Source organism: Zeus faber, assembly GCF_960531495.2.
Source record: "Zeus faber genome assembly, chromosome: 2".
Lineage (NCBI taxonomy): Eukaryota > Metazoa > Chordata > Actinopteri > Zeiformes > Zeidae > Zeus > Zeus faber.
Genome location: NC_137189.1, coordinates 14,937,725 through 14,958,943, shown reverse-complemented (window position 1 = coordinate 14,958,943; position 21,219 = coordinate 14,937,725). Strand labels below are relative to the sequence as shown.

Below are 21,219 nucleotides of genomic sequence, written 5' to 3'. Positions count from 1 at the left end.
ACTGTATAGTTATAATATCAATATCTTGATATGAGACTCGAGATCAACTGGGATTTTGGTGGTGAGAGTTAAATGTCGTCTTTAAGGCTACATTATAGTAAAGTAATATTGTGAACTTCATAGACTGTTCATGCTGTTCTCGTCAGCACTACTCTACCTGTGATGTCAATATATCCACATTATTAATGATGGTTACGAAAATATTTGTGTGTAGATAAAGATATCAAGAAAAAATAGCCATCCTCAAAATATTGTCCAATTATTGATATTGAGGTATTTGTCAAAAGTTACTGTGATCCAGGAACAAGCACACTGTTCTTCCATCAGGAAGAGAGAAGCCATGTTGCTGGGAGCCCAACATGTAGGCTTAGTTAGAACTAAGTTAGCCAACTCTGGCTCTGTGTTGGGTACACAGACTTGGCACCCACTCCCCAACATCTGGACCAACTGCTACTCCTCACCACGCTGGATAGTAGAAGGTAGCAACACAAACCCCTTCCATTTCAGCGCACCTCGAGACACTTCAGCACACACCAATGCCGTGGAAAAGGATTTGTGCTCGACTCAACAAACTGAGAACGAGCCAAGTGGTCAGTCGAAGGTGATCATGCTTCAGAAAAGATGGAGGGAGGGAGAAAAGGTTTGAGGAATTAAGCTCGCTTGTTAACCTTCGAGAAGAGCTGGTGAGCAGAATGAGGGCCCATGAATTGAGTTATTGTTCAATTCCCGAGAGCTCTCTGGATGAGTAAGCATTTTCCAATTGGACACTATTATAGAGCACTGTTTTTTGTCTTTTGAATATGGTGTGTGTGGAAGTGGAGGAAATAATATTATACAAAATAGGTTTTATTTTAATACTTTTAATACTCTGGAAAAGCCAGCCTTAAAGAGTGCTTTAGGTTTGGTTGCTTTCCTTTACCATCATTCTTTTTTTCCCTTTGACCTGGATTCCAAATATTAAAGTCTCAATGGAATTTAAGCCAAAGGAATTCCGCAAGAGCTCACCACCCTATACGCACATGCAAGAATATCCCTGAACCGGTCCTTATCGAGTAACTGAGCTGTGGGACATGCTGCACTCTGTCGTTAGAAGCAGACATTCCCAGCATGGCAGAGCATGTTCCATGTGGCACCAGGGGCTTCAATCACAGCCGTTGTTCCTAGACAAGATACTTTCTCAATATCTGTATAGTCAAATAAGATCCTACTTAATTTTTATGAGTGAAAGTGTTAGAATGTACATGAACAATAAGCAGTACCTTTGGGATTTTTTGCTTGACTTTGAGGTGGCTTTTCTCAAAACCTGCGATGCAATTTGCTATATTTAACGTGCAGTAAAATGTTCAAAAATGGCAAGAATGAACAAATGAGGAAAGAGTCACTTCCCATCACAGAGGAAATATTTAAGTGCTGAAAAATACTTGAGTATATGTTTTAACTTTCTAAACATAAAGAATCATGGGCTCAAAGTTATAAAACAAATAAAATAATGTTTGGTTTGGGTTACATTATTATAGTATTGATGACAAAATAATCTCCCTATCTATCTTCTATCTAAACCAACCTTTGGTTGAAGATGCATTTTAAATTTGACTTATTGCTTAAATCATGATTTTCTGGAAGGGCTCATTAAGTATCAAACAACCCATATAGCCATTTGGTTCATACATAATATACTGTATATTCAAGATTCAAGAGCTTATTTGTCACATACATATACATGTTCATCATTCCAAAGCCTCATTAGCGATACAGAGCATCCAATCTGTAAAAGCATTTTACAGATAACACATCACCTTGCCGACATGAATAACCACGAGTAATATAAGCTACTGTTGCCCCCTACCTCGTGCGTGTGGAACTGCTCCTTGACCTCCTCCACATCATCCGACACCTCGTCCTGCATGTGCAGGGCGTCCTCGGCAGACAGCAGCCAGGTCAGCACCTCCTCCAGCGTGGCCTGGTAGCTGTCCAGGTCCACCTCCAGAAGGCCCTCCTCTCCCTCCATCTCTGTCAGGCTGCTGGGGACCTCCATAGCCTCCGAGGCCAGGCACTGGGAGACCAGAGTAGGTAGAGACAAATACATATAAATATTTTCTGAATTATGTGAGAATAGCTGAGAGTAATTCATGACTAATAAGTTTAATTATTGCGATCCTTAAATGTCTAGTTCTAAATTGATGACCCAAAGCTGAAATTAAGTGCAATATTTTCTTATTTTTAAAAATGCATTTTTCCTTCACTTTACTTTATTTGGGGTCCAGCCCACTCCCTCGCGCTAAGGGCAAGTATAAACCTAGCTTGACACAGTGACATCCTACATCAGATCTTGTGTGGACATGGGTGTGCTGACTAAAACTTTCTGCACATACAACAGTAAAACATGGTATACACAAATAATCAGGCAGCTTTGTCAGGCTTTGGCCGGGATGCCCTGGATATCACAACTGTTCAGTGAAATAAAATTAAATAGAAAATATCAAATTTTAAGGTGTCTAAGTTTGAGGGTCGGGTTAAAGCCCAGTTTCCGGTGCTATTTTGGTTGGTACCGGGTGTGAGCGTCCGACTAACTGCACAGTGTGGTGCTTCATCTCGTGCCAGAATCATGCGATGGGGGCTCCGAGCCTCCTCCCCCACCTTCTCCGCTCCGCTTAGTCCGGACTAATATTATTAATACTATATCCATATTATCTGTATTATTGTCATTCTAACAGGGTTTTAGCACTGTTTGGCCACTCGGTGGAAACTGAGGTGTGAGGTGTGTGGGGATGCTGCAGCTAGCTCAATTCCCCGGTCCGTCTGAACGGCTCTGAGAAATAAACGTATTAATAGTTATAGTATCGATAATTGGCACCACTGTATCGATATTGTGTTGTGGGAGAAACCTTTGTCGTCCTTTTATTAGTATCAATTTAGATAAAATAACAAAACTCCACAAAAAGCCCCTTTCCCACATGGAATTCGTAACATTGCTAGATAAGAAATATCCAGCAGAGGAGAAGTTCTGTATGGAGTCTGGTCATCTCTGGTAGGCGCTACAGAGCACTGTACGCGAAAACAACCAGACACAAGGAAGAGTTTCTTTCTGCAGGCCATCCCTCTGATGAACACTTAAATGAGTCACAGTGTCAGAACAATCCTCCCTGCAATAAACCTATAACTCTAAACACCAACTGTACCTACAAATTTAACATCATATATTTTTTAGTTCAAATTGTTTTTAACATGTACATATCATCATTGACAGTTTAAATCTAGGCACGCTGTACATTCTACACATGCATAGACTGTCATGTCCAGCTACCTCATGTATATAAAGTAACCATATTCCAGCATCTTTGCATTCTGCACCATTGCATTGTTGTCTTTCAAATTCACAAATTTCATTGCTATTTTTTATATTTTATATCTGCACATAGTAGTTAAATATTTGTTTATCTTTGTTGCCCTTAATTTAGCTGTATGTCTATCCTGTGTAAATACATTGTATATGCATCCTTCCATTGTATGTGCTGTGCATCCTTGTATGTTTACACATACTTGGCCAATAAAACTGATTTTGATAAGAGATGAAGTTGTAGTGGCATTAGTCAGTTATCATAGCATTATTTGGAGAATTCACATGAGGCATTAGTAATTGTTGCGGTGTAAATTGTATTGAATTGCATTAAATAACACAAGATTTTATTAATCCACACAGTGAAATTCATAAAAGTATAGTACTGTTTTGGAGAAGAGTGGGAATGCGATAAGGAATTTCTTGGGTCATTCAGCATTGGCTGAACAAGGAGGCAGAAGGCAGATACAAAAATTTTATCAGGAATAGATGAAAACATAAACAGTGCAATGCATACAGAATGATCATGATGCTCTGTATTTAAAGGAACTGAAACACAGAACCGTAAAGACCTTTTGGTCAATCCCAATGTCCGGTGCCGTTACAACACACTACAGCCATGCCCAAAGTCTTTCCCTGCCATTGTGATTCGATCTCTTGGTCTCTAGCATCAGTAAATTGTTTCAAAAATAGAACCCAGACACCATCTGGTCTATGGGAGGCAGAGAGCTCTGCACATGTCCTGCAAAGAAAATACCCAGCGAAAGGCCTCTGACGCTGGGAGGTGTGCCTGCTGCCAACGGGGCAGGTCAACCCACATTCCAGGAATAGCATCCAGATACAAAGACATGCTGGGTGAGGCTACTTCTGCAGCCAGAATGACAGGTAGTGCCCACGGAAAAAACAGGCACAAAGAAGAAGGAACTTGAATATTCTAAGGGGAACGGCCATGGTAGCAGAAGTAGGCATCTGTTAATGATAGTGCAGGGGGGAAAAAACATGTCAAGCCAGAGGGAATAAAGGAGAAGAAGGATTTTCTGCCAGATAAAGAAAACTCTTAACCTTTACGGTGCAAATGAAGAAATGACGCTGTCAACCCTGGTCATCAACCAGTAAAGTTAAATTTTTCTCATCTCAAACAGGTGGTTAATTTAGTGTTAATCTACTAAACCAATGCAGGAACACTCAGTGGTTTGCAAACAGTAGGGATAACGGCGCTCTTCTAGGTTAGTTGCTCTCTGGGGTAAATTACACACTGCTCGAAGCCAATGACAGCGGTCACAACGGGGGGGGGGGGGGGTTGGTACACTGCCATTACTAAGCAGTTTCCGGTGTTTGAAAGGGTTCAACGGAGATACTCCATATCTGATCTGTTTTTGGTAGTCAGGGCACCGCTGTTAGTGTTGTTGAGGTGGAGGGTAGCAACAAAGATACCAACAGGTTAAACAAAATGGCAACGAAGGCTGGGCTGACAGCCAGATGATGTAGGTCTATAATGATTTTTTTCAAGAAAGACTCGTCTCACTCATTGTACTATGAGTTACTATGAGCACAGACTGAATGGTCAGCATAAACTGGAAATAAAATGCTGTCGTGCTCTAGAAAACCAGACAGCTGTTAAAAATGCTCCATAACATTTTAGGACACTTTGACCTGCTTGTTGTAGGACTCTTTGTAAAGACCGTGCAGGTTGAGCTTGGGCTTTGGAATTGTGAACAAGAGATAAAGGGGAGAGAACTGTAGCCTTAGTTCTATCTATTGCTGTGATTGGCTGTAAAATAGCTGTGGTCTCGCAGAACACTTTATTATCACCAGATGACGTGCCCAGCTCCAGCCCAGAATCGCTTTGCTGTGCGGGTTTCCCCGACTACTTCAATGCAAGTCAAGCATATCACTTCAAGACTTCCCTACTTGAGAGACAGTGGTAAACTGGTAAAACCCAACACACAAACTGGTGGAAGCTACCAAAATTCTGAAAAATTTGCAAGAAAGATGCGGTTATGAAACTGGGGAGGAAAACAACAAAGATGGTCTATATGTCTTTCTGCCACACCCTGTTTCTACCAGCAGTATTACACATCGCTTCCTATGCTATGGTGAGAGGAAGCGTGCCAGGAAACTAAACCCTTGTTGGACCCAATCGCAGGACAATTTAAAGTCGACTTTTCCAGCCCGCTTTCCAAGACGTGGGAAGAATTTGCCCACAGGCAATAAAAAAAAATAAAAATACATTTTAAAGTGGTTTTAGAGGTGGTTCGGGGACGTTCCGCCGTCCACCTGGGAAACATCTTGAACCAAACAAGAAACAAATGATGGAATGAGCTGCTCCTTGGCTACACCCGTTTCGAAAGAGGGAGCAAGGTCGGAGGAAAGCAATTGGAGAGGTGTTCTCTAATATATATATATATATATATATAGACGGAATGACGAGAAAATGACCCAGGCACTCTGCCAGAAAGTGGGAAAATAGAAGTAAAAAATAGAAAACAAGTAGCTAGATCACAAGGAATGACAGCAACAAGTGTGCATTAAAAGATCAAAAATAAAAATACATTGAATATCTTCTTCTTCCATCCAGAGGTCATCTAGGTATGCATTATCCAGTTTGACGATGAACTACTGGAAATACTTTGTTGGAAATGGATGGAGAGGAGCTGAGAAGTGGATTGCTGTTGGGGGTTGGCGGTCTGTTTTCCAGTGTCGGCAGTGAGTCATGACTCTGCTCCCTATTTGCCTGCTGAGCTTTTCAATGGGCTCAAAAGGAGAGCGCCTCTTCATAAAAGGAGAGAACAACTAGGAGAATGACTCATTTGAACCGGCATGCGTGCACACAAAAAGAACTTCAGTCTCTCTGGCCAAGGCGTAATGGGGGTCTGGGGGCCTTCAAACCAGGTGCTATAGCCAAAGGAAAAAGAAAACTAAGGAGAAAAAAGTAGAAGTAAATGCCCGAGGGGTCCAGTTTGATTGCAGTCCACCCCGCTTGCTCAGGGGGGGGTCATTAAAACTAGGTGTAGCCACACATTGAAAAGACCAAAAGGACTTGTTACCATCACACCTGACAAGGTGATTCACAGCAATGCCTGCCTCAAGGTACCTGTATGGGGGAAATTAAATTGTTTTGTTTTCATGGCTTGAGTAAATAATCCTCACATTATAAAGGCTGGACGATGAGGCCTTGTACCTTCAAATATGTCAAAGACGGCCTTGATGCCAACAGGTGGCATTTTTGTGAGCAATATATGAGTGATTGGACCATAAAATGTTGAATATGCACCAGCAATACCTTCTGCAGTCTTAACCTTGGGCCTCACGTCTCCCATCGCGTCCATCATCGTTTATTTTATAATGTGTATTATCCCTAATTTGTTGTAGTGAAGACCACTGAAGACCAGAAGGTGGTCTGGTCCAAGTCTCTAAGACCAAGTCTCTCAGAGTAGTCAGAGGCCGAAGCTAATGAGTCAAAGTCAAGTCCAAGGGTTCAAGGTTGGAGTCCAAACTCAGACCAATGGGGTCTTGGTTAGGCAAAGTGAATCAGAATCAACTCCGAGACCAAAGATTATGGAGTCAAAGTCAATTCAGACTTGACTGTGAACCCAAACCAAGACCAATGGGGCCAATGTCTTAACGTGTTAAAGTCCAAACCAGTCAAGACAAGACCAAGTCTTTGAGTCAAGTTGGAGACTAAAGCTTATGGAGTCCAAGTCTGAGAATTTACGGCGGCGAGTCCAAAACCAAGAGGGCTGAAACTTGAAATAAGGCTGACAGCAGAACAGCGTGTGTCAAATTAAATACAAAGACCACAATTATAGTAGTCGAGCATGAGGAACAAAATGTAAAATTGCAAAAGTATATTCTTACATGAGTGTCTGTTACTTCGGCCTCCACTTTGTATTTTCGCGGTAGGGTCTCCACTTCGCGGATGGCCTCCATGGTGACGTCGTGCGGCAGGGCAGCGAACAAGGACATCACATACATGATGATGGACTTCTTATCTGGCAACTGGACCGCCACATCTGGAAAGGGGGTGAGGTGGTGGGGGAAGCAGGGGGGAGAGAAAGGAATCAAAGGTTCACAACTATTGGATAATGAGAGGAAAAATGCCATTGCAGTAGGCTAGATGGAGCGAGATAGCAAGGAAGAGGGGTGATGGAGGAGATTAGAGAGGTGAGAAGAAGTGTGTGTGCAGGGACAGGTTGAGGCCTGTTCTCATGATTAAGTCTGGATTTCGGTACGGTTCAGTTCTGCCTCTCAGTCAATACATACCACAGGCCAACTGGGATCTTTCAGCTGGACACACACGCACAGCTAGGCTAGACTTTTCCATAGAAACACAACATACATCTACAGAGAAATGTTTTTGTCAAGGGTGCAATAAATTTAAATTGTGTTTTACACGAGACTACATTGCAGCAGAGACCTAGAGCTGCTGTTAGATTTGCTTATTTATCAAGACCCATTTTAAATACAAAGAATAAACACGCTGAATGTGTGTGGGTGTATGACTGTGGGGGAGGGGGGAGAGGAGACGGCGTTAAAGTTCATAGGTGGGTTGTTATAATGTGCATAAGTTTATCTGATTGGAGTGGAGGTGTCTAGGATAGTGTGGAAGGAGGGGAGAGAGGGAAGTGCAGAGTGTGCTGGGTGCGTGTGTTAGGAAAGAGTGTCTGAAGAGATGTCCGTAATAAAAAGGGACACTGCCATCCCAGGTTGTTATTTTTGACTGGACACCTCAACCCCAGGGTAGTTGTAAGCCTTGCGGCAGGCAATAAAAGCCGCTTTGGCTATACGCAGAGATTCCATCCGTGTCTCCTTCATTGTGTCTGTGTGGTTGACCACACCAAGTGTCACAGTATTATCAAACTGTCTTTTAAAAAAAGTTTTTATTAAAATCGTTGTCGTTTTCAATACGTAAACAACGATTTGAACCATGTAGTGGGTGGAGCCAGAGAAAAACCACGCTGCGTGCGGCGCCCTTATGCTGGACCAATGCATCCGGTGGACTTCTACCGTTAAACGTATTCTCCAAATGCATATCTCGAGGGCTTGGTGCTAAAATGGACGGTACTTGAGACGTTGGGGCGAAAATTAGTTTTCTTTATAATTTGAAAGCTCTAGCTATACTAAGTGGAAATAAGGACAAGGACACTTACATACTTTATTTTTTTCCAAATAAAGTATTGAAGTGTGAGAAAGACATTCAACTGAGTTTGACACACAAATCGTAATTCACTCAAGCCCATCAGAAACAAAAATAAGTGCTTCATAATCTGTATGTTGGTGTTAAGGTGCAGTGTGTAGAATTTAGTGGCATGTTCTGCAACCAAATGATTACCCCTCCCCATGGTGCCGCAACATGACAACTTTTATGTAGATAAAAACACAAACATGATTCTTACTGTCATGGAATTATACACTAATTCAAATATACTTATGAATATTATTATTTCTGCCAAGTCCGTTCAGTAAATTCTACACACTGCACTTTGAATGAAATAATTACAATCAATCAAAAATTTGTTTAGCTCTTCTGTAAAGTGTTTATTCAAATTATGAAAATATGTTTAGTAAAATATAAGGGGTCAGAAGTTTCATCGTCCAACATTAGAAAGTTTCCATTCGGTTTTCTGATCAAATAAAATCTAATTTCAAGGGGAGAAATTTCCTGTAAAGTGCACGAGTGTGTGTGCGTATGCCAATGAGAAACCACCTTCAGGATCCAGGAGGCTCTCGATGGCCAGCTGCTCTTTGGCCACGGTGAAGGCGTGGTCCAGCCTCTCCACGGGAGCCATGTGGACCACCTGCTCCCACTGGAACACACTGGGTCTACACACACACACACACACACACACACACACACACACGATAAGGAAACATTTATTTAACTTGAACCCCTAGGGTTGTAGAACAAAGTGGTGTCTGTAGCTGTGGATAAGTACACAATACCAGGAAACAAGAAATAAGCTTTATTTATTACTCCGGTGCTAAAGTTGATCCTAAAGTTAAAGCTACAATCTAAACCTAAAGTTAAACGATGCAATTTATATATTTTTTTTTCTGGTAAAGTTGTGGGAAATATAAATCAAAGTAAAGTAGGGCTGTACCCAACTCAGAATTTTGTCACATACATCTATTTATTTTAGATGTAGGTTATTTAATGTCATGCAAAATGCGGACACTATCTCCGCGACTGTCTACCTGATCAACCCCTCTTCATGTGTTGTGGGCAGAAAATAATCTCGTAGTGCCCTTTCCCCTCACTGTTTTAGTTGTTTTATCTGGAGGAATGATAAATAAATAAACGATTTCTCGACTTAAAGAATCTCAGTTGACTGATGGGTTTCTAACTGATGATTAGATTAATTGACTTTCAGGGGGCAGCCCTAAAGGAAAGACTGCATTTTTTAATTAAATAAATGCCTTATAAATTGTGTGCAGAAACCAAACACAAAATACGATTTTCTTGCATCTTCAATCTAAACAGGACCCCTTCCCTGAATTCGGGGTTCTGGAATGTGGTGTCCAGAGATCCACCTAAACCCAAGTCAAGGGCTAAACCAACACTGGCCTCTGTGTGTGCGTGCGTGCGTGTGTGCGTGTTCATAGAAAAAGGTGTTGCAAAAGGACAGAACCTCCCCCAAACACCTCCCATGTACTTATCACACACATACACGTAACAGGCGTAAATACAGCGGAACGGGTTGTGTACACACGCGCCGACCCCGTCCAAGGCAAATGTGACCTTTCCGCCCACCCACCCACACAATCTAAATTCCAGCCTTTTTCCCACAGCATGGTTTCCTTCACAGAACTTTTATGTTTGAGGGGATCTTCTGTATTATTATAAAATATGTATATGTATGTGACAAATAATCTCTTGAACTTGAAAATAAGACTTGCTGCAAGGTTTCCATTTCCCACTTTTTTGATGACATTGATATGATAAATAATCAATAAGATCGATACTTGACAAGTTTTTATTGCAGCAAGTCATAAGGCTGCTCCAAGAAATTGGTGTGATGTATAGACCTTGCAAACCAGTGGATGGATATTGTCAAAGAAATTTTCACTCATTTGATTTGAGAATCAAACAAAATGTACTTGAATTATCATATATATATTTACATGAAAGCGTGGTTGTGAAAGAGACCACATTAATGTCTGAATTAAAAACAAGAGAGAAAATAAGAATACAGTACTGGTCAAAAGTTTTATGCACTTTAGATGTTTCACAAAAACATTTATCTTTGTTTTTTTGTTTTTTAACCTGTACTGTCAGCATGCTGGGCATACAACACAGAGTATTTGTATGCCATTGCATCCAGGACAGAGTTAGTCTGCAAGTGGAGTTCAAGTTCTCAACCTGCAATGCAACTCTTTATTAATTCTTAAAACATCAAGAACTGCCAAAATAACTCTGTCCTGTGGATGACCTGTAGAATAACAAGAAAACATCTATCTTTGGCAATTATTTCATATTTTCTGCATTGGTGTGTCAATGTCTGTAGCATGACCACGACCCCAAACATACAGCCAGAGTCATAAAGAACTATCTTCAATGAAAAGAAGAACAAGGAGTCCTGCAACAGATGAGTGGCCCCCACAGGAACCTGATCGCAACATCATCGAGTCAGTCTGAGATTACATGAAGAGACAGAAGCAACTGAGACCTGAACCTAAATCCACAGAAAACCTCTGTTCTCTAAGATGCTTGGAACAACCTACCTGCTGAGTACCTTAAAAAAACCAGTGCTTAAGTGTACCTAGGAGAATTGGTGCTGTTTTAAAGGCAAAATCTTTTAAATGACTCGAGAGTCTGAGTCACTCCCGCAAAAGATGGATGAGCAGGTAAATCTTTGACTCCAGAAACAGAAAGAATTGCTAAAACAAACTCCTCTCACTGACTCAAAGGAAAGAGTTGGAAGATCAAACCTTTCATCTCTACTAACAGTTATCACTTTCAGTGTGAAACTTGAGCTTGTCCTGATGAACACAGAGCTGCTATTCTGTCTTTAAGTGACAGTCTGGATGAATGAATACAGTCTTGCAATTTAGATCCTGAAACACAAGAGCTACTCTCCATAATTTATGTGTTTTAATGTGGGATTTGAAAAAAGTGTCAGGGAACACCCGTGGTTGAAAAAAGCTGGATTAGAGCATCATATGGATGGGGACGTCTCGCGCGCGCGCGCGCACACACACACACACACACACACACACACACACACACACACACACACACACACACACACACACACACACACACACACACACACACACACACACACACACACACACACACACACACACACACACACACACACACACACACCTGAAGCGGTGTAGCAGGGCGTTGAAGGCTAGGCCGTCGCTCCAGCTGGTGGTGAAGTTCAGCACGTTTACATCTTGGTAGCCACCACTGCACTGCCGCACCCAACTCAGTAGGATCTTCTCACTGTTGGTCTGCTGCAAGCTGGACATCACGTCCTTCATGATGTCCTTCACCTGGACAGACAGATAGAGCAACGTACAGACAGAAAGACACAGGACACGTGGGCGTGAAAGTTAGCCGTCGCTATGGAAACTAACGTCATGCGCACTGATAAATAACTTTTCATCAGCTGCTCTGTTGGTCCTCTGTCAACATCACTGGTTGTTTTTTAGTGTGTGTGTGTGTGTGTCTGTGTGTGTGTGTGTAAAGATGGATGGGTGTGTGTGTGTGCTCACCTGCCAGTGCAGGATAATGCTCCATATGAGACCCAGGGTGAGCTTGTGGTTTCCATCCACGATGTCGGTCCCCCCGATGTTTACCAAGTCCACCTGATGGAAGGAGGAGAGAGAGCAAGATAGTGGGAGAGAGGGAGAGATTTGTTTATTTTTCTGGTTTAGTTTTTGTTGTTTTTTGTACATTTCTCTATCTTCTAGTCAATGTTTAGGTTTGTTATATTTGCCAACTTTACAGCTAATTAATCCATTTTCCCTTTTTCTATATTTTATACTTACTTTTATTATTATTGGCTATTTTTATGTGATCTGCTGTGAGACCGCAATTTCCCTCAAGGGATGAATAAAGTATCTCTCTTAATTATGATTTTGCATGCGCAAGCAAAAAAAAAATGTTTAAACTGTGATTATCTATCATCTGTTCCCACTATTTCCAATTAAAAAACAACTGCACATGCCTTTTACACATGGTGGGTTTTATTGTCCTTACCAGACATGCGTGCATCCAGTCCTTTAACCATGTGATTCTGTCTACGAAGTGATTACATATAAACACTGTGGATGGAATCCAAAGGACCCGGCGGACAGCAAGGTCAAGTGTCTGGTCACAGTGAAGTCACTGGCCCCCAACTCCTGACCTCCTGTCTTCTTTTAATTAGACCCATACTGACCACCACCCCCATGCCACCCTCACCCACACCTTCCCACCACCCACCATCACCCAGAATAAATTTTGCAGAAAAGCATTTCAAGGCCTGATCTGTTCCAAATGTTAGCCGAAAGTCACATCTTATCACAAACTCATGCAAGTGGCTACTACGCTAAAACAGTGACGTAGAAAACGGCAAAAAGCGACATGCTTCCATACAACAGGGCTGGACTGTTGTATGGAAAGTACAGCTGTAAATGAACGATAAAGTAATTTTATCAAATGGAAAAAAAATGTCCCCACATAGGGAATTAATAAATTATCTTAAATCACTATCTGCTTATGAATTTAAAAATAATAATGTGAACTAATGTATTTCTGTGTATGTACTCCTAAAGTACTTTTCAAAACAACCTGCAATGACGAAAGTGCTGTACATCTTAAAAGCAAAATTATGAAAAGGTTCAGGAGCTAGTACAGGTTCAGGTTGCTGGTTTCATTCTTCAGCTGGTTAAAATGTGTCAAGGTGCCTTTGAGCAAGGCACACTGACCCCTAACAACTCCAGACAACCTGTCTGTCTTTGGATGTGTGAAGGACGTAAGAATGTTGAGTGAAAGGAGGCTGGAAAAGTGCTGGGAAAGGCTGGAAAACAGTAGGAAAGGTGGTGAAAAAGGCTAAATTACCCAAAACAATTTCCAGTGAATTTTAAAGTGGAAATCCACGATATCATTTGGGTTGGGTGGATTACACTACCAGTCCCCGAATTTCATTTGAGGTAAATACATCATGACATGGTTTGGTACTCACATTGTTTTGATGCAGGACTTGGAGCACTTTGTTGACGTTGTTGAGGGCATGCACTCTGGTCGACCCTCGCTCTTTGGTCTGCGGTCCAGAGAGAAGGACGAAGAGGAAGAGTCCGTTAGATGATAAGCCCACTTGCCCAATGGTACAAACAATAATAATGGGAATGAAGATTCAAGATTCAAGAGGTTTATTCGTCACATACGTATACATACTTTCATACATATATGCAGTGAAATGTAATGCAACGCACCCGGTGATAACACACAATATGCCCTAGGAAAGCAATCCGGCATCACGAACAACCCTGAACAGTGACACAGTATGCGGTACAGTATGCTACATACAGTACAGTAAGGTAGTGGAGCCTATGTGTGTGGCTCAGTGAGGACCCCTGGTGAGGTCAGCATTGACAGTTCTGATGGCTTGCGGGAAAAAACTCAGTCTCAGTCTCTCTGTTCTCGCTGTGTGACTGCGGAGGCGCTTGCCCGACCGCAGCAGCTGGAACAGTCCGTTGTTGGGGTGATGAGGATCCTTCGGCGATCAGTTTTGTTTATTCGAGTTTGGTTTTGAGTTTCATTTAAGTGCATAGGTCTCTAAAAGGGTTATAGCATGTAAGATAGATTGATATACCTGTGCATACATTAACATATATCTAAGTACATATCAATCATTTCAATAAGTTTAATTTTATTGTATTTATTTAGCACACACACACACACACACACACACACACACACACACACACACACACACACACAATAAATAATAATTTTTTTATCCAGTGCATAGAATCACACTTTGTATATTCTGTATATTTTTTATATATTTAACTGTTCTGTATTTTAGACTTTTTTGTATGTTTGAGCCTGCTCAGCCTATTTTAATGCTAATTGTCTTTACAGCAATGCAACTAATCCTTACCACTACAAATTCCTTGTATATAAAAATGCACTTGGCAGAATAAACATTTCCTGATATTCACATTACTGGACAGAACATTCTCATGTAAAAGAACATTAATAAATTAATACAACCCATGTTATATTGTCGTTTTCAGTTTCTGGGTTTAAAGAAACCGAAGTTGGAGCAGATAAAACCAGAGCAGTTTGCAACACGTTCGTATACAAATACACAGCATGCTCGGGCAAATTTTCTCCAATGACATCAATGAGCCCCAACTAGGGGGAGTCACTGTGGCCTCCTAGATGTGTGTGTGTGTGTGTGTGTGTGTGTGTGTGTGTGTGTGTGTGTGTGTGTGTGTGTGTGTGTGTGTGTGTGTGTGTGTGTGTGTGTGTGTGTGTGTGAGAGACTGCACAGCATGCCACTCCTCACCATACATCACACACCATTAAGCTATCAGTGGGCTCGGCAGTGCGGCTTATGGAAAGAATGAACGCAGGGCAATTGAAAATCCAGTGCGCGACCAAGCCGTCAACACCTTATTAACAAATCTGTATTCCGGTATCACAGAAAGATAGCGTGTGTACATGTATGCTAGGTGTGTGTGTGTGTATGATGCATGTATGTACGTGTCGGTATGTGCGTCTAGAATATTTTAAGACGGACAGTTACCACTTGGTAAGATTGTTGGACAGTTGGAAACATGGGAGTAAGCAGATAATATATACAGATTAATAAAGGGGAGGTGAGGGTCAAAAATGATAGTGCAAATTATAATGCAAACTTGGGGGTGGGCGATATGGCAAAATCATCATATTACAATCTTTTTCAGGCAGGATCACAATTCACGATCTTATCACAATTCTTTTTCATGTTGGTTTTAAAGACAATTTTGCAAGTTACTGAACACTACAACCAAACAATTTAACCTATTTTAAAAAATATAGCCCTTCCTATTAAGAAACCCTAAAATAAAAGAATAAGACCATTTAGGCCAAAGTACCGTTTGGCGTAAGTTTCTGTTTTTCGGTGAAAAACAGAAAGAGCGAGGCTCTGGCTCAAGCTGAGAGGCATTTTATAATAATAGATTTATTTATATAGCACCTTTAAAAATACAGCTTACAAAGTACTTTGACAGATGAAATACTTAGAGTTCAGATCATGACATTAAAAGGCAAAGGAACATTCATAAAACAGGAATTAAATGCATTCATTCAATTGTAAATGCAGATAAAGAGACAAAATAAATAATTATAAACAACACGATAATAAGAAATAGAAATAAAATGGGAAAAGTAAATAAATAAGTAAAAAATAATAGATATAGAATCACATAAAAGCAGATCTTTAAAAATGGGTTTTTAGAAGTGATTTCAAGACATCACTGACTCAGCCAGCCATATCTTTTAATCGTTCACGATCTAACATCATATCACACACCCCGAATGCAAACTCACCAGAAGGGTCCCAGTGAGTCCCTCTAGCAGGTCCAACAGCTTTCGTCCATCCCTCAGGTCTAAGAACATGTCCTTGATTGCCGTCTTTCCTGTCTGATTGGAACAAGGCACCACCATGCGGTTACTTAACAGCATCCAACCAAACCAAATCCAGTCCTAAACTGCTGCTGTCATGGCTTTCATAGCTGGACCACGACGACAGTTTATCCAAATATTACCTGAACAAACAAAGAGTAACCCTAACCCCACAGAGCTTTTGTTTTATTTTATTTCTTTTTTTAACCAATGGTCAATCAACCCCTGTAAATGCACAGAATATGTATTCTATAAAATATGATTCTATGGCAATCCAAAAATAATAAAAATTGGAGTATTATCCTTAACTTGTTGTAGTCAAGATGGAACCTTTGGGGGAGTGAGGAAGAGTCAAGTCTGAGCGTTTAAGGTCAGGAGTCAAAACCAAAGCTAATGGGGCCATTCTATTATGCTTAACTTACTGTATTCAAGATCAAGTCTTTGGGGGAAATCAAACCAAGATCAACAGGAGCAAAACTTGATTGACGACTGACACCAAAACTTAAAATTGAATTTGAATATTAACACTTAATTGTAGAAATGTAGGGCTGCACACTGAAAGTCGACGAGTTGAATCCTAAGCCGGAGAACCATCAGTCAACTAAGATTATCGAAGTCCAGCAGTTGTTTTTGTTGCGTTTGTCAGTCAGTGCGCATTACAATAACAGGATAAAACAGATAGAAGCTTACAAAATACACAGGGACAACATTTCAATCAGGAATTATAAATAAGGGGAATCATCAATATATATTATATATGTGTGAATCGTCCGCGTCCGGACACGGCCCTCCATGCGCCCCGATCGCAGAGAGCCGTGCTGGTTTCTCCAAAGAAAACAACTAAAAACAGTGTGGTCCCCACACTACTCGTTAAGATTAAAACGGTAGATCTAAACGGTACTACTTCTCTTACCAACACTGCTCATCAATTTTAAAAGAGGAAAAACTAAAACAAATTGAGAGCAGAATTAACACTTTTATTTTCTGCGGGTTAAGCATGGAGAGGGGGTGACCCCTGTGAAACATAAATCAGCGCCAGAAAACAAACAGTCGAAAACTGTGTGAATGTGATGTACTTTGGCTAAATGTTTCAAAAGATTGCTCATGTTTCCTTCCTTACATGCAAAAGACTGGTTGGGCTTGTGGCAACGAGCATGGTCGGCATCTACTCTAGTGAAATATAACCAGACTTTTGAGCGTTTAATTCTCTGCCATTGATAATAACTCAGAGCTGGTGGCCCTTGTGCGTCCGTGACAGCCAGGCAGAGGGAGTGGGCCCCACCTCCCTCACACATATCTCTGGCGATAGAGCAGGAAAGAGTGGAGAGATCTGTTCTGATTATAGCGAAAACGCATCTTCGACGAATATCTTAATCTTACTGCAAGTTAGAAACGGGTTATATATCCCAAAAAAATAGAAAATACATTTTCTTAATTTCTCCAATAGCGTTAACAGTAGTGGCAACACCGGAGCTTATCGATACTACGGTCTTTAATAATTTAGCCCCTGGGCCCGTTTAATATCGGTCTCGGTACCCGGTCCTAGGCATGAGCGATTGCTATTTCAGAGCGGGTGATTTGGATATAAGCCTCAGACCAGGTCCTTTGAAACGTAAACACAAGGTCGTCTTGGCACAGTCCATTCTTGATTCCTACAGCCCTGCCTCAAAGCCATGGAGGAGCATTAACATAATGTTAAACAGGAAAGACTACATGTTCCAACATGCTCTCTGTTCTTATAGTGTGAGTTTGCCTCAAACAAATTAGAGACTCTCCAACAGAAGAGCAAAATATTAAAAAAAAGGGCATCCTGGTGTTCAACTAGATAAGCGTGTATACCATAAGGCAAAAGTCCTGCAGCGACCCAGGTTCAAATCCAGCGAGACTCTGGTCCCTTCGTTCCTACAAAATAGCCGTTCAAAAGGATTGGCTCGTTCGAACGACCCAACACTACAGCAGAAGAAGCATGGAATATCCATGCCCGCACCGGTCCTTCAGCGGTGGGGAGTGGCGGGGAGCGGAGACGCTCCTCCAGTTCGGAGACCGGCTTTGGGCGGTGCTGGAGTGGATCAGAGTACGGCGGAGAGGGTGAGGGTTCTCCACTGTGGTCCCCACACTCAAAATATAGCATGGTCCCACATGCGGGAAAAAAGTCAATTACTTCTGATTTTGGATTCTATATCGGATATGACATGATCAACCGTGCTCCGGCGGGTTATCTCCCAAATAGGAGCCTTTCTGTGTGGAGTTTGCATGTTCTCCCCGTGCTCACATGGGGCTTCCTCCACCTCACGTCAGTAAGGACCCCCCCCCAAAAACATGCACACATCATCGTCTGACCAGCGATGGACACTCATCACCAGGTCCCCGGACGCGTGCACGAATGCTGCCCACTGCTCCTGGCTGTGCCCCCTCAGGAAGGACAAGCCAGGATGGGTTAAACGCAGAGGCCTTTCACCGGCAACCATCCAAAGCATGTGCGTGTGTGTGTGTGTGTGCATGCATGTGTTGTAGTGTGGTGTGCTGTGTGACAAATAAAGATTGTTCTTCTTCAAATGATACACATATTCCTGTCCATTTACGCGCCAAGGTGCGGAACTTCAACGCATGTTGCATCGCACAGGTAAAGGGGCAAAATTTTGAGCGTCAGCCCAGGTGTCACGTGTCGATCACAGCCCATCGGAGCTGGAGCGATAAAGAACCGTGACTAATGTAGGGTCATCTGTCCTGTGACTGAAACCGAGGTGTAACCTTTCCCACTAATGACAAATGCCAGATGTATTACGGGTTTTTGGTGCAGTTGGTAGGGGTATAAAACAGCCAAATAAAAATAAGGGATAAATAGAAACTAAAAAAAATACTTAGATCATACGCATCCATTAGTAGTTTGAGCTTTAATATACCTGGAAAGCAAATGATATATTAAACGTAAGGAACATTGCACAATATCACACACACACACACACACACACACACACACACACACACACACACACACACACACACACACACACACACACACACACACACACACACACACACACACACACACACACACACACACACACACACACACACTTTTCTATGTCTGGACTAGCAACTGCTTGAGCAGCCTGGGAAGAGAAGGTCAAGAGAACCATTTGTGGTCTCTCGGGAAGGCTGCTCTTGCTCAGAAATAACAACAAAACAGACTAAAGTTCAGACCAAAATAGCCTGCTCTCAGCCTAACCACTTCACCCTCAATTTTAAAATTCTCCGGCTCATTCTGCGCCTGAGCTACTGTTACCTTTCTTTCTTACCTTTCATTCCATGTGCAATTGAACAAATTATGATAGTTTGAACTCTTTTGAGTTTTGTCTTACCTTTGAGAACTGTGCATTTAACCATTTGGTGAATGTTTTCTTCTGTACTGAGTCGTGCTCATCTGCAGGGGAAAAAAAGACCAGAGGTAAAAATGAGGAAGGGGTCAAAACGTGATGTGTGAAGAAACTAATTTCCGATTAAATTGGAAAAAAGTCAACAGCAGTCAAAAGCGCCAGCAGCTTAAAAAAATAATCGATTTTAAACAACATTTGGGGCACCAACTGGACCAATTCAGCTGTTTGTAGATGTCCTGGTATTCGTACCTGCAGGGCTTGTGGTTATAAAAAAACTTTATAAAAATAAAAAAACTGCATTAAAAATGTGCCCTGGTGCATAAGAAAAAAATAATTACAATTACAGTGACGTTGGAAGCAAGAACAAAATACAGCTAAGAGTGCTGCAAAAAGGTTTATGAAGTTGGAACTAAAGCCTTCATAACGGTGTGATAAACAGCCAAAACATTAAAAATCCCATTTATGCTTAACAAATATTTCATATTCTCTCCATGCTCGACCCCCTACCTCTGTTTTCTTAGTGAAAGAACATAGTGCTCTAATAAGGCCTTTGTCTGAAAATACAGGGACTGGACTAAAAAATGAAAACACCACATAAAAAAGTAGTTTGAACTTTGAATTAACTAAATCAGATTTAACAATTGTCAGTCATTAGCCTGATTGCTAATTAGCTTTATTAGATTGATATGTGAGTTTTCAAAGCAACATGAGCCAACTAACGAGAGTTCCAAAGAGACCAAATAGTCTGTGCCTGAATTGCAAGTATTTAAGGTGTCGTGGGGAAATGGACAAGTATAAGCTAACAACAGGAATAGACATACATACAACAACATATAACAGGATAATGGATCAATGCCCCAAAACTAACATAGAAAAAAATCAGGATGGAATCAGCACCTCTCAACAAAAGCTACCTGTTGTGAGCTTCACAAAACTGAAATGTATGCTTGTAATCCTAGGTTGGCACACAGAGATCCATAACCTGTCGTATGAAGCAAAAAACCCGGCACCCTGATCAACTGATCTTAACATAAGTGAACCCTTTTGGAGAGTTCTGTCGTGAAGAGTGTCCTCACGTCCCTCAAAGAGCTGGAATCCTCTCTTCAATAAGAATGGTGCAGTATCCCACTACACACAGTTCAGGCTGTCTTTGATAGCATTCCAAAAAGGACTGCAGCTGTTCTGTTCAATGGCCCTGCTTCGGTCCTTGATATTTATATACTGCAAGGCCTTTGTTAGTTCTACTGTCTTATCTCAAGCATTAATCATGAGATCATGAGTAGGCGCAATAACATGTTTGAACTCCCGATGTGTCATGTAAGTTTAGAGAAAGAAATTACCTTGGATAATGACATTGATGTAAGCCAAATGCAACTCTTTGACCTCACTGCTTCAAAATGCTCATAGAAAATAAAACATTCAACAGACATTGTATTGCATTGGTGTATGGCCAAAGATCTGAATAGAATGGAGCTGTATTAGCCCTGAGGATAACTGAAGAAAACTCATCCTGCATATAAACTCAATCAGCAGTAATAGTCATTCGTTCCATGACAGCTCATCCAGCAACCACAGCATTTGAGCATAATGACATCCCTAAACTGCAGGGTTAAATTCAGTGAAGTAAGCCAAATCAATCCAAAGTGATGAAAACACACCTCGGGGGAGTCTGTGATTAAAAAAGTAATGTGGGAAGAGCTTTACCAGTATTTGAATTTTGTACTTTTCATATGAAGATTGGCCGTCTTTCATCAGCAAAGCACAAGCTGAAACATCGTTTTGATGTCTTCTTGACCAAAGTCTACGCATGTTAACTGGATGAAAATAATGTGTGTGTGTGTGTGTGTGTGTGTGTGTGTGTACACACAACATTTGCCTGTGAATGTTAAACAACA

General features: G+C 41.4%; 1 protein-coding gene across 6 annotated transcripts in view; it reads right to left on the bottom strand.

Annotated features, from left to right (window-relative positions):
* The window catches only part of utrn (utrophin), a gene marked incomplete at its 3' end in the record, with an annotated part of 307,813 nt that overhangs the window by 249,187 nt on the left and 37,407 nt on the right, over positions 1-21,219 (bottom strand). For all 6 annotated transcript variants that reach the window (XM_080024447.1, XM_080024442.1, XM_080024445.1 and 3 more), the window contains 8 exons: positions 19,310-19,371; positions 15,873-15,965; positions 13,516-13,593; positions 12,062-12,154; positions 11,667-11,839; positions 9,045-9,160; positions 7,196-7,350; positions 1,847-2,053 (listed from right to left, as the gene is read on the bottom strand). In XM_080024447.1, coding sequence (XP_079880573.1) covers positions 1,847-2,053; positions 7,196-7,350; positions 9,045-9,160; positions 11,667-11,839; positions 12,062-12,154; positions 13,516-13,593; positions 15,873-15,965; positions 19,310-19,371 — 977 coding nt within the window. The remainder of the gene's footprint in view (positions 1-1,846; positions 2,054-7,195; positions 7,351-9,044; positions 9,161-11,666; positions 11,840-12,061; positions 12,155-13,515; positions 13,594-15,872; positions 15,966-19,309; positions 19,372-21,219) is intronic.